The sequence below is a fragment of the Lynx rufus genome, unplaced genomic scaffold, assembly GCF_022079265.1.
Source record: "Lynx rufus isolate CCGP_SWC_20201006 ecotype Redwood Valley unplaced genomic scaffold, mLynRuf1.p SCAF_2, whole genome shotgun sequence".
NCBI classification, from domain to species: domain Eukaryota; kingdom Metazoa; phylum Chordata; class Mammalia; order Carnivora; family Felidae; genus Lynx; species Lynx rufus.
Genome location: NW_025814834.1, coordinates 70,712,172 through 70,726,215, shown reverse-complemented (window position 1 = coordinate 70,726,215; position 14,044 = coordinate 70,712,172). Strand labels below are relative to the sequence as shown.

General features: G+C 36.9%; 1 protein-coding gene across 3 annotated transcripts in view; it reads left to right on the top strand.

Moving 5' to 3' along the window:
- The window catches only part of SLC4A10 (solute carrier family 4 member 10), a 208,353-nt gene that overhangs the window by 116,177 nt on the left and 78,132 nt on the right, over positions 1-14,044 (top strand). For all 3 annotated transcript variants that reach the window (XM_047083717.1, XM_047083716.1, XM_047083719.1), the window contains 2 exons: positions 4,924-5,070; positions 13,328-13,428. In XM_047083717.1, coding sequence (XP_046939673.1) covers positions 4,924-5,070; positions 13,328-13,428 — 248 coding nt within the window. The remainder of the gene's footprint in view (positions 1-4,923; positions 5,071-13,327; positions 13,429-14,044) is intronic.

Below are 14,044 nucleotides of genomic sequence, written 5' to 3'. Positions count from 1 at the left end.
CCACTGTGCTAAAACTGCTTTCAGTAAGGTCCTTATTTACCAGATGTACTATTCCATGTTCTGTACTCAGTGTCACTTGATCTCCTATTGGCATTTGACATTGTTGAATACCTGTTCTTTCCTTTTTTTTCATGAAGAACAACTAAAATTGTGTGCTTTGTTTTGAAACTAAATTTTGAAATAGGAACTATTGCTTAAATACATTCTTTTATGTACAATGAGTTTTTTACTTTGTCTCTCATATACAGGTTTTTAATATACCTAGAATTGCTTTTTGCATGGGAGATGGGTAAAGATCCAATTTCATTTTTATATAATCACTTGGCTTAGTACCATTTATTGGTTAGTCCATCATTTACTCAATGGTGGGTAATAAGTGCTTTTCAAAAAAACCCCCATCCATCTCTGCGCCATCACTATTTTAATTATAGTATTCTTACTATAATGAGTCTTGGTCTCTATTAGGTCGAATTCCTTCTTCCCTTTGTTCTTTATTAATTCGTTCAATAAATATTTATTGAATGTGAACTATTTATCAGGCACTTTTGCAGTTGATGGGGATATATGAGTGAACAAAAGAGACAAAAGCCTTTTCTTTCATTGAGCTAATAGTCTAGTGAAAAGACAGACTAATACATAAAAGTAAAATGTATGATATGTGGTGATAAGTGCTTTGGAGGAAACCGCCAAAGCAGGGAAGGAATGGAATGGAATGGAGACAGTTGCAAGTTAAAATCAGGAACCTAAAAGAGAAGGAGCAAGCTATTCAGATATCTGAGGGAATACTTTCCAAACAAAAGAATAAATGAGGGAAAATGCTTTGAGACAGGAGCTTGCCAGGAATATCTGAGGAACAGCAAAGAGGACAACATGGCTGGGCAGGAGGGAGAAAGGGAGAGTGCAGTAGGCAATGAGGTCAAAGAGGCAACAGGACAGTCTCTGTAGGGACTTGGAGTTAGGAAGCAAATGAAAGACTTTGAGAAAAGAAATGACATGATTTATCTTGTGGAGGAGCAAGGGAAAAAGCAGAGAGACCACTTGAGAGGCATTGCAACAATTTGGGCAAGCAGTGGTGGTGAGAGAGAAATCAATGCAATTCCAATCAAAATCCCAACAGGATTTATCAAGGAGCTGATAAACTTATTCTAAGAAAAACATAGAAGAATGAAGGTCCAAAAATATTAAAAGCAGGCTTGAATGAAACAAACATATTTATTGAGGTTTCTTCCTAATTCACTGCTGCTTTTTTTCAGCTTCCTTTTCTGTATCCTTCCTTCTTCCCTTCCACTGCATTGAAACTTGCTCCTTAATTATGGTTCCTACATTATCAGTTTCTCCTTCCCTACTCTATCATTTCTATCTCCTTATAAAGATGGTCTAGACTCTCCTATATTTTAAAAGAAGAGAAAGAAACAAAGAGAGGAAGAGAGGTGGGCGGGGGGAGGAAAAAAGGAAAGAAGAAAGAAAGAAGGAAAGGGTACTTCCTCATTGTGTGGTCTTGAGCAAGTTAACTTCCACTCTCTCTGCCTCAGTTTCCTCATCTTCAAACTGGGAATGACAATAATTGTAAATATTTCATGTTATTATTGTGAAGAATATATATTTATTGCCTACTACATATTGGAGATAAAGTGGTAGAAATGAAAGCTTTGGGCACTGGCCTCATGGAACACCCTGAAGTCATCCTTGACTCCTCTTTCACACTCAAGTCCGATCTATCTGTAAATCTGCCTGCCTCTACTTTCACAATATGTGCAGAATCCTACTACTTCTGACTTTCTGAACTGCTATCACCTGGTTCTTACCCTCATCACCTGGCCCATGCCACCATTATTATTCTACCATCGCAATAGAACTCCTACTGCTCTCTCTGCCCTTGCCTACTTCCTTCTGTTCTCGAGACAACAGCAGGAGCTAGGCTTCTGCTCAAGGCCCTCTAATAGCTTCTTATCTCATTCAGAGTAAAAGTGAAAATTCTTATGAAGATCTAAAAAATCCCAGGATGACTTTCTGCCCTTTTGACCTTTCCTGCTGCTCTCCCTCTAGCTCATTCCTTCCCAGCATTTGGCCACCTAGCTACTTCTCAAATATGACATGCATGCTTTCACCCAAGAATCTTTGCACTGGCTATACCCTCTGCCTGGAGAGCTCTTGCTTCCAATACCTTGGTTTTTGCTGAAATGTCTCACTGAGGTCTTCCTTAATCACCCTATTTAAAATTATAGCACCCCCCAGTCATACCCTTATTCTCTTTTCCTACCTTATTTTTCTGTATTGGACTTTCCGCCCTCCAACAAAATATATACACTCCTTATATTGTTTATTTTCCATCTCTACCCTCCCACTAGAATGTAAGCTCCATGAGGGGATGGATTTTTGTTGGTTTTATTCACTGATGTATCATTAGCATATAAATAGTTTGATAAATATTAAATGAATGTTCAGAGCTCATGTGTTAGCAGGAAAAATAAGCATTAAACAACTAATTATATAATTAACAATGAATTACAATAATTATAATTACAGTGAAAGCTATCAAGAAAAAGGACAAGGTGTTAGGAACGTATTAACAGGATGTCTAATCTTGTTTGAGAGGGGATCAGGGAAGGCTTCTCTTAAAAGTCAAATGTATGTTGAAATCAGAATGTTAGGTTAGCTAAACAAAGAGAAGGGAGAAGAGCCCTTTAAAATAAAGCTATTGGGGAAATTGGTGATAGGAAATCAATAGTAAAGAAAAGAATGTTTTTAATTTAAAATCAAACAAATTGTGGTATCTGAGGAGTTTGAAGACAATAGGAAATCAGCTGCCCTGAATGAATTTGGACATTCATATATCTAAAGCAGGTATAAGATCATGTGATCCTTTGAAGCAATTAAAAATTTTTTTTAAATATTTATTTTTTTTAATGTTTATATTTATTTTTGAGACAAAGGGAGACAGAGCATGAGTGGGGGAGGGGCAGAGAGAGAGGGAGACACAGAATCCATGGCAGGCCCCAGGCTCTGAGCTGTCAGTACAGAGCCCCATGCGGGGCTCAAACTTGTCAACCGCGAGATCATGACCTGAGCCGAAGTTGGAGGCTCAGCCCACTGAGCCACCCAGGCACCCCAATGTTTATTTATTTTTGAAGGAGAGAGAGACAGACTGTGAGTGGGGGAAGGGCAGAGAGAGAGGGAGACACAATTCAAAGCAGGCTCGAGGCTCCAAGCTGTCAGCACAGAGCCCAGTGCGGGGCTTGAACCCACAAACCGTGAGATCACGACCTGAACCGAAGTCGGAGGCCCAACCGATTGAGCCACCCAGGTGCCCCGAAACAATTTTTTTAATTAAGAGGTCAAATCAAGAAAGATTTCAAGAGAGTTGCTACTAGCAGGGAAACAGTAAAGTAGTTAAACTCTTGTTGGGATTAAGAACATTTGCAACTCTTAAATGTTTAGATTGGGTCTCATGATCATATAAAACTCTGTAGAAGAGGAGAGATATTCTGAGCTATAAACTCAGTGGCTTATGGTAGGAAATCAGTGTTGTCAATATTTAGAAAAAATATCTTTCCCAAAATACAACTAAACCATTAATATGTTTTTGGTGTCTTCAAATTATCCTAAAACAAGACTATATGTTTATCATACCAATGATCATCTGTGAAAAGTTCTTGGTTGGAAAGTAAAGCAAAAGCCTTTGAAAATAATCATAATCTCTTCTTCAGCAGTTTAGATTGAGTATCAAACCAGAAACTAAAACAAATGTTCTAAAAGTAGAATATTTGAAAGCACAATATCCCTGGAAATTTTAGAAAAGGTGGTCAGTGTAATATGTAACTCAGCATAAGAATAATTTAGTAACCCAAGCCTCAAATGTCTGCTCCATTTCATATTATATGAAATACAAAAAGTATCAGAAATATTCATATTATGTTTAATATAGACTAAGTTATCCCATGTATCTTTATTTTTACTTTCTTCATTTGTTATGTTAAATATACCATTTGTCTCTGTGTTATGCTGCAGGAATAACCACCTACAATCTCAGTGGTTTAAAACAGTGAGCATTTATTTCTATCATGGCCTGTGTCTGTCCTAAGTTAGCAGAGGGGTTCTGCAGATTATCGTCGCTCAGGTACCCAGGCCCATAGAAGCTCCCCCTCACCCTGCTTTTTCTCAGTCACTACGGCAGACAAAAGACAATGCATTAAATTACATGCAGATTGTCATAACTTCCATTTGAAATTGACATATGTGCACCTAAATGGGGTACACCTAATCCCACTATCAAAGAAGGCAAGGAATGACATCTTACCCTATGTCTAGAAGAACTGTGATGTCTGTCAATAGCATAAATGACTACCACAGTGTGCGCATGTGTGTGTGTGTAAATGTAACTCATTTTGAATGGAAATATGCTTGTTATACTGTATAGATGATGTGATACATATTCAGAAAACACTCATTTATAGCTTTATTATTATTTAAAAATTAAAACAAAATAACCTTTTAAATTAGTTTAATTTATGTTTCAGGGTATAAGTATTGCTAAAATTTTCAATATATTCTGTAAATCTTGTCTCTGTTTTTAAGCAAGGGCTTCTTTCTGAAAGTTTGATTTCGCCACACAAAAATAACCTTTGCCAAGCTTGAATCCTTAATTCTAACTGAATGAGATTCCTTTCATACTCCTTTCTCTTTTTCTTACTTTTGTTTCAGAAATTTCAACATTCATTCTAGCACTCTAAGAAAAATCTATATCTGTGTGCATTCGTAGAATAAATTACAATAGTTTAAAAACTTTTTTTAGTTAGAGCTGCCTAGTTCTTCAAATTGTTATAATCACATGTAAGATAACTGGGAAATGAAAACACTCAACACGTTAAGATTTTATGATTACTTTTTATCTTTATTTATTATTTTTATCTTTTCCTCCTGTAGGTATTTCATGATGTTGCTTACAAAGCTAAAGATCGCAATGACTTGGTATCAGGAATCGATGAATTTCTAGATCAGGTTACTGTTCTTCCTCCTGGCGAATGGGATCCAAGCATTCGTATAGAGCCTCCCAAAAATGTTCCTTCCCAGGTATGTATATTTGAAAATACTCTGAAAAATCTCGTCATTTTTTTGTCTTTTAAATACATGTACTAAAAAAGTATAACTCATTGAAAAGATTCAAAATGATTTAAATTGTGTGTTGTGATTTTTAATAACATATATATATATATTTGGTGTTCATTCCCTTTTGTGGCATGGAGCTCCTAAACCCCTTCAAATTTCCTAAGTGAGGAGCAAGATGTTAATGAGGTGACTTTTGGAACTCACCACAGGATGGGCTGCTGGCCACTGGAGCCAACTGTGTGATTAGAGGGTTAGAACTTTCAGTCCCACCCTCCCACCTCCAGGAATTGGAAGGGGTTGGAGATTGCATTCAGTCACCAATTGCCAATGTTTTAATCAATCATGCCTATGTAATGAAGCCTCCATGAAACCCCAAAAGGACAGGGAGCAGAGAGCTTCCAGGTTGGTGAACATGTGGAGACTGGGGAGAGAAGCATGTCTGGAGAGGGCAAGGAAGCTCCTCACCCTTTCTCCATACCTTGCCCTGTGCATCTCTTCTACCTGGCTGTGTTCCTGAGTTATATCCTTTCATCATAAGCCAGTGATCTGTATGCAAAATGTTTCCCTGAGTTCTGTGAGCTGCTCTAGCAAATTAATTGAACTGAGGAGAGGGTCATGGGAATCTTTGATTTATAGCCACTCAGTCAGAAGCTCAGGTGGCAACTTGGGGTGAGACGGGGGCAATCTTGCAGGTGTAAACCCTTAATAATGGAATCTGATGCTGTGTCCCATTAAATAGTGTCAGAGTTGAGCTGGATTGTAGGATACCCAGCTAGTATCTGTAGCATTGCTTGTTGGTGTGGAGAACCCCCTGGTTCAATGGGGAACACATTGGAATTGGTACCAGAACCTATATAGCACCTAAGAAGGTAGGGATATGAAGTTACAGAGTCTTAATGCTATCCAACACACGTCACTGAGAAATTTGATATATTGATGATATGCTACCAAATCAAATAGTCCCATATACCTGGAAAGATTTTAAACCCATCTTAAATCATATTATACTGGAGGAAAATTAAAATTTTAATAAACATGTAAAATATGGCCTGAGAAAAGCCCATTGCTGTCTTTCCATATTTTGATATATTACTTTGAAATTGGTGAATATTAAGAAAATTCAGCCTGGGCTGCCTGGGTGGCTCAGTCAGTTAACCATCTGACTCTTGATTTCATCTCAGGTCATGATCTCACAGTTCCTTAGATCAAGCCCTGCATTGGGCTCTGTGCTGACAGTGCAGAGACTACTTGGGAGTCTCTCCCTCTCTCTCTGCCCTTATCCCACTCTCTCTCTCTCTCTCTCTCTCTCTCAAAATAAATAAACTTTTTTTTTTTAAAAAAAGGAAAGAAAATTCAGCCTCAAGCCCAGACACAACACTCCCATCACCATGGCTTCTCTGGGGTCATTGGCATTTTCCTCCTCTCTCCTCCTCTTGTGTATGGAGCTTGGTGTGGGAAACCTGATCGAAGAATTAAAGATTGAATTTTGCTGTGTGTCTGGATTTTCTTACTGCTTGTTCTTGCCATTTTATAATGTACCAAGTGGAAACTAGATAAAAATGTATACAGTAAGGCTCTCAATAATTTATATTTTTCCTAGGTGACATCATTTATCACCCTGTTGAAAACAAAGTCACATGATCTTATTTTCTGCCTATTCAATCCACCTTGCCACACTGAACATTTCACAGTTAAGACTTTTTGAAGTCTATTAAGTAGGAATGTTTATTCTGCTGTATTTCTAGAAATTAAACTTTAATGACATTTCAAAGCTCTTTAATGCTTTAAAGTTCTTTTTGATATCTGATAAAGGGTCAGTATCAAAATTATATAAATAACTTATAAAACTCAATACCCCAAAACAAATAATCCAATTAAAAATGGGCAGAAGGCAGGAACAGACATTTCTCCAAAGAAGACATTCGGATGGCCAATAGGCATATGAAAAGATTTTTAATATCACTCATCATCGGGAAAATGCCAAACTATGATGAGGTATCACCTCATACCTGTCAGAATAGCTAAAATTAAAAACAAGAGACAACAGATGTTGGCAAGGATGTAGAGAAAAATGAACCTCTTGCATTGTTGGTGGGAATGCTAACTGGTGCAGCACTGTGGAAAACAGTATCGAGGTTCCTTGAAAAGTTAAACATAGAGCTATTCTATGATCCAGTAGTCACTCCACTAGCTATTTACCCAGAGAATACAAAAACACTAATTCAAAGGGATACATGCACTTCTATGTTTATAGTAGCATTATTTACAATAGTCAAATTATGGAGGCAGCCCGAGTGTCCATCGATAGATGAATGGATAAAGAAGAGGTGAATATAAAATGGTCTATTACTCAGCCATAGAAAAGAATGAAATCTTGCCATTTGCAACAGCATGGAACAAGCTAGAAAGTATAATGCTAAGCAAAATATGTCAGTCAGAGAAAGACAAATACCATATGATTTCACTCATGTGAAATTTAAGAAACAAAACAAATGAGCAAAGAAAAAAAAAAAGAAAGTGAGACAGACAAAGAAACAGACTCTTAACTATAGAGAACAACCTGATGGTTACCAGAGGGGTGGTGGGTGGAAGAATGGCTGAAATAGTTGATGGGGATTAAGGAGGGCCCTTGTGAAGATGGGCACCAGATGATTAAAATAAAAACTTAAAAAAAAGTAAAAAAAATAATATTCTTTTTGATAAGTATGTACTCTTTACTTAATGTCAAGATTTATTTAATGTTGTCTTGCATTAAATTGGAACATTTACAAGTTCCAGGTGGATCAGTATTTTTAAAAATAAAGCAATGAAAGCATTACAAAAAAAAAGGAAATTTAAAGGCATGGCTTAATCATATCAGATAGAAAATTCTCCCTTACTGCTAATCTTATTTCTGATTGGGAAGAATTATTTTTTAACTTTTTTTTTAATGTTTATTTATCTTAGAGAGAGAGAGACAGAGTGCAAGTGGGGGAGGGGCAGACACACACACACACACACACACACACACACACACACACACACAGAACCTGAAGCAGGCTCCAGGCTCTGAGCTGTCAGCACAGAGCCCAATGTGGGGCTTGAACTCACAAACTGCGAGATCATGACCTGAGCCGAAGTCAGATGCTTAACCGACTGAGCCACCCAGGCACCCCAGAATTTTTAAATTAGAATTCTTATGTTCATGTTACCTTTGTGTGGATGTATGATATAAAAATTGTAAAAATTAAAACTCCAGTGTGCATTTCACTTATTATATAATCCAGAGAGGTAAAAATAAAGACTATTATTTTGCTATTATTTGGGGTCATTTTTAAATTGCAGGCCTGACTTTGTTGAGATTTGTAGCCAAATGTTTGTTAAGGCCACTCATATTGCCACGTCTGTTCCTACTGAATATGCCCCCTGAAGCCCCCACAGATGTCATCTACTCAGCCTTCCCTAGGGCTTTTGTCCCTGTGGAGTCCAGCTTGCCTGACCTTACTGCTCTAGTTGACTAAGACCCGGACATAGAATGTTCTCCTGGTTAGCCAGAGGTGGGAAAAAAATCTCAATCTCACTATCGATTTAAGAAATACACACTGATGTCTTATTTCTGAAGTCATTTCATAATTATTAAAGATTATTTGATTTCCTTTTCTCAACAATTACAATTTTGTGATTCTGTACCTGCAGCCACATTGTTTCAGTTGGTCTACTAAAATAAAAGAAGTTGCTGAAAGTGTAATTTTTGGGGTTATAGATTGACTTATTTTTTGTACTTGTAAACATCTTTGCACTTATGATATTAGAAAAAGACAATATAATGCTTCCTGAAGTGGTAAGAAAGAAACTCTTTAATCGATTTTATTTGGGAAAAATTCTGTGAAAATATTAATACATTTGAAAATGAGTGAGACTTGAAAAGTCACTTGTTAATACCACTTAGTTTTTTGAACATTAAGACTGAAGTCAAGCATTTTTGAAAACATCTTGCCTTTGAGAAATGATATTTTTGAGGCAAGTGGAGGACTGGGAGCTCTGTATTTTTAAAATTGTTTTTATGAGACTCTTTAAAATCAGGATTAATTACTGGACTCAGAATATTAAGAGGCAATAGTAGAAAGAACATCGAATTAAGAATCAAGGCACTTGGGTTCTGCTATGCTTCTTTACAACATTAGTATTTTTTAAATGTATGTTGTAATTGAATAATAGATGCTATGAGCTATGTTTTCTTTCACTAAATGGAGCAAGATAAATTAAAAGATATTAAGCACTCTGACAGAGCAAGATAAATTAAAAGATATTAAGCACTCTGACTTCATACTATTTAAATACTGTTTTCCTCCATGGGATAATTTCCGTGGTTTTTATGTTCTTTTGAAATGTATAAGTCACAGAATTTTTAATACTTTTTTCTCTCAGTTAAGAGAAGAAGAACTTGTCCACTTCAAGGGATAACCCTGAAAATTAGAACTTTGTGTGGGTCCTTATAATCACTCCCTTGTGTATACCATAAACTTCTTTGCTTTTCTCTCACGCCAATTACTTGCTTGTTAAAACCACAACCCTGTGTGAATCCAACTCTTTAATCTGTACCTGCATTGATGCAGTTGGATGTAGCTGAAGGAAAACAGCTACACTGACTAATCTCGTTAGTTCATGACCACATACCTCAAGTGGGCCCTTAATGTTGCCGGTTCATCATCCTATCTCCCCTGGTCCAATAAGTTTCTCTAGATGACTATTTCACACCTGTTTTCTCTCCTCACATCTTCAGCACATCCTTCTGACCCTCACTTTCAGATTTGCTTCCTACTTCTCTGAGAAATGTGAAATAACTTAAAGGGAACTTCCATAGACTCCCACCACCACATCTACCTGCCTGCAGGCATCTACTCCCACATACTCTGCTTTCCTATATATTATTATTGAATTATCCAAAGTCAGCATTCTACCTTTGCATTGGACCCCATCTGTTCAAACCTACTCAAAGACATTACACCAATTCTCTTTCTTTCCTATATCATCAATTCTTTTGTTCTCTATTATGTCATTATTGTTAGCATAAAACCTTACTAATTTGCAAATCTTTAAAAAAAAAAAAACCTCTCAATACTGCTATCACCATCAGCTACTCATCCATTCCTTATTTTCCCCTCTGCAACCAAATGGCACAAGGGTTCTCTGAACTACCTGCCTCCAATTCCTCTTCTCCAATAAGACTTTTGCCCCATCACTTCACTAAAACTACATACATGAAGGTCACCGAGGATCTCTACACTGTTCAATCCCATAGTCAGTTCTTAGTCTGCATTCTATTTGCCTGCCAGTCAACAGCATTTGACAGAGTTGATGACTCCCCTTTCCCTGTACTCTTCTTTGCTTGGTTCCCAAGACACCGCACTCTTGGTTTTTCTCTTAGCTCACTGGTCACTCCTCAATCTCCTATGCTGGTTTCTTCTTTTTTCCCCTGATTTCTTTATGTTGAGATGATACAGGGCTCAGTCTTTGCTCATCTTTTCTTTTCTACCTACACTCATTCTCTTGGTAATATCATCCAATGTTATAGCTTTAAATCCTTTCCCAAATTCACTGTTTACCTTGAACTTGAGAGTTATTTATCCACATGCCAATGTCTCCCCTTGGATGTCTTATAGATATCTAAAACCTGACATATCCAAAGTTTGAACTGAATTGTAGATTGTCTCATTTCTATATCTGTATTCATCTTTGCATTTAGATTAGAAAAGGCAATATAATACTTCCTGAAGTATACAAGAAATTCCGATCTTTTCTCAAAGTCTGTTGCATTTGCACCTGCCTCTATTGGTAGGTCTCAACTCCATACTTACAGTTGGTCAAGCCAAAAACACTCATTTTTTAAATTTATTCTTAGATTTCCATTCTTCCAGGAAATACTCTTGGATTTTCCTTTAATATTTATCCAGAATTACACCATTTCTCATTGTTGCTACTGCTGCCATCCTAGTTCAAGCTACCATCATTTTTTTTCCTCCTAGATTATTGAAATAGTTTTTTTTAATCACTCTCCTTGTTTCTGTCCTTGGCCCCCAACATCTGTTATCAGCACAGCAGCCAGAGTGACTCCAAGTGAGACCATGCTACTCCTTTCCTCAAAACCCTACAACATTTTCTCAATTCACTGAGAATAAAAGCCAAATACGTACAATGGTCTACTAAATCTATACAATCTGGCTTCCCTTTATTTCTTCAAAGTAAACTCCTATGACTTTCTTCCTTGTGAACTCTTTTCCAACAATGTCGGCTTCTTTGTTCTTTGTTCTTCAAACCCTACAGCCATACCCCTGCCTTGACACTGTCTCACTTGCTGTTCTTTCTGTCTGGATATCCCCCAGTTATTCTCATGGCTTATTCTCTCAGCTCCCATAGGCTTTTCTCAAATGACACTTTCTCACTGATCCTACCTGACCGCTCTGTTGATAATTGCCACTCCTTCCTCCCTACCCATCCACCCCATACCTCAGATCCCCCTCTTAACTCTGCTCTAAATTTTCATTTTTACATAGGTTTTAATCTAACACATTGTAGAATTAATTTACTTATGTGTTTATTTGTTTATTGTTTGGGTTCCCCATTAGAAGGTGAGTTCCACAGGCCTGATTTGTCCACTGGTGTCTTAGTGGTGGGGTTGAGTACCTGACACAAATTGGCTTTCAATAAGTATTGGTTGGTTGAATTAGTAGATTGCATAAGTTGAGTAGTCAAATATATATACACTCTTTAATTTGTTTTAAAAAAACAAAATACCTGTGTTTCTGAACAAAAAATATTTCCTGTATTTTCCTCAGAATATTCATCGGTACTGTTCATACATCTCTTTTCACACACCTTTCCCCCTTACTATAAGATGAACACTCCTTGATGAAACAGGTACTTTAGAATGGCTAATATATTTCATGGTTTATCATTTGCCTTATCAATGTATAGTTTTTTCCATTGTAAGACAATGAGACATAGCCAGTAAGGGATAATTACCCAGGGGACCAAATAATATCACTTGCTTTCTGAGATTTATGGAAGCTAAGAAGCATTTCCCTGGGTGACTGTTGGGTATTTAGGGTACCAAGGCCACCCTTAAAGCCCTTTACTGTATATAGTAGCTATTTATGTGTAAAGGCAGTTCCTCCATCAGCTGACAGACATCCTCTCTTTTATCTTTGAATTTTTGTTCGTTGTACCTATTCATATACCTGGGAAGTTGTAAAAATATCAAGCAATGAACTTTTCTCTATTTTGTGCATTTCAAAACCTATTTTTCTCATGTTTTAAACCTGTGCCACTTTCCTAAATGTCCCATTATACATAAGATCATTTGCTAATTCACCTGCTTAGACTATTTTGGAATGGCAGTGAAGTAAATATTTTAACTGCACCACTTAAAAAATTTTTATGATACTTTTCAGCCCTTTTGAACACATTGGCATCCTCTAGGATAACCAATAGGGAGGATTTTATGATTTTTAAAAATCTCTGTCACCAACAAAAGTGGGTGGAACAGGCTTGTGATAAGACAGCACTTCCATAAGCCTCAGTTAATTTGTCAATGACTGAATGGAAGTTTCCATTTGTAAGTGTCTGGGATCTCCGTGAGTCAGAAAGAACCATGTTGTAAATCATTCCTTAGGTAGGAAGATATCTGCCAGAATAACAGGGAACCACCTTTAAAAATAGCTAGCGATAATAGTTTAAGTTGATTGAACAGTTGAACTATGCCAGGCATACAACACCACCGTAACTAGTGCCTCCTCATTCCAACCTAGCCAGCCCTGGTCTCTCTTCGTCCCCTTCCTTTCCTTCATTGTCTTCATAGCTGAATGTCTACCTGACATTAGAGACTTGCTTGTCTCCACTAATAGAATGCCTTTTCTCACTCACCTTTGCATTTCTAACATCCGTAACAATGAATGGCACACAAGGCACCAATAAAGATTAATCGAAAGACTGAGTAAATATCCATCACTTCATTTAATTTTCTCAACCACGCTGATAGGTATTGTTACTACCACTCGTGAATGGAGGAGGGAACTGAAGCATTAGGAGATTAGATAACTTTAATTAGAGTTCATGTAGCAAATAAGTAACAGAGCCTGGGTTCTTGGCCACTCTGCATATTGCCTCAAGGGAAAAAAATTGTTTTTGTTATTTACAACTAGCACCTGAAATTAAAAAAACAAAAACAAAAAACTTCCTGCAGGAGAAGAGGAAGATTCCTGCTGTACCAAATGGAACAGCCGCTCATGGGGAAGCAGAGCCCCACGGAGGACACAGTGGACCTGAACTCCAGCGAACTGGAAGGTCAGTGAAAAGTACTTGTATGGGACTTCAAAGACCAAATGATATACTGTCCTTTGTGTCAGGAATTGCTGTTTAGAGATGTAATTTTTTTTTATACTTTGAATACCTGTTAATACCTATTTGAGTATGTATGTATTTATTTATTTGAATATCTATTCCGTGAACACCTATGTAATGCCAATAAATTTGATTTCCCAGTATTTACTAATCATTTTTGTTACTATTAAACCAGCACAATGAATACATCATTCCATTTTTTCTTACCTAGTCTTTCATTTTGCTGTGCATAAAATGTGTTCACAGATTCGTAGAATGAATAAGAAAACTGTCAGTGGCCCCTTCTAAAAGGGCCTGTTGAAAGCTTCAAGTTCAGATGGAAATAAAAATAAATACCAAGAACTCAGTCTTATAGAACCTATCTCATTACATGCAAGTAGGATGTATATAATAGTATTTTTTATTTTTATGGTTGTAATTTGAAAGAGCCATATGACTTATTTTTTCTAATCACACATCTTTGAAGAGATGAAAGCTTCAATTTATTTCTCAAAATGGTTCTTTATCGTTTTTTGACAGCTTGTCTCTCTCCAAGCAATGTGTGAGCAGAAAATCAGAA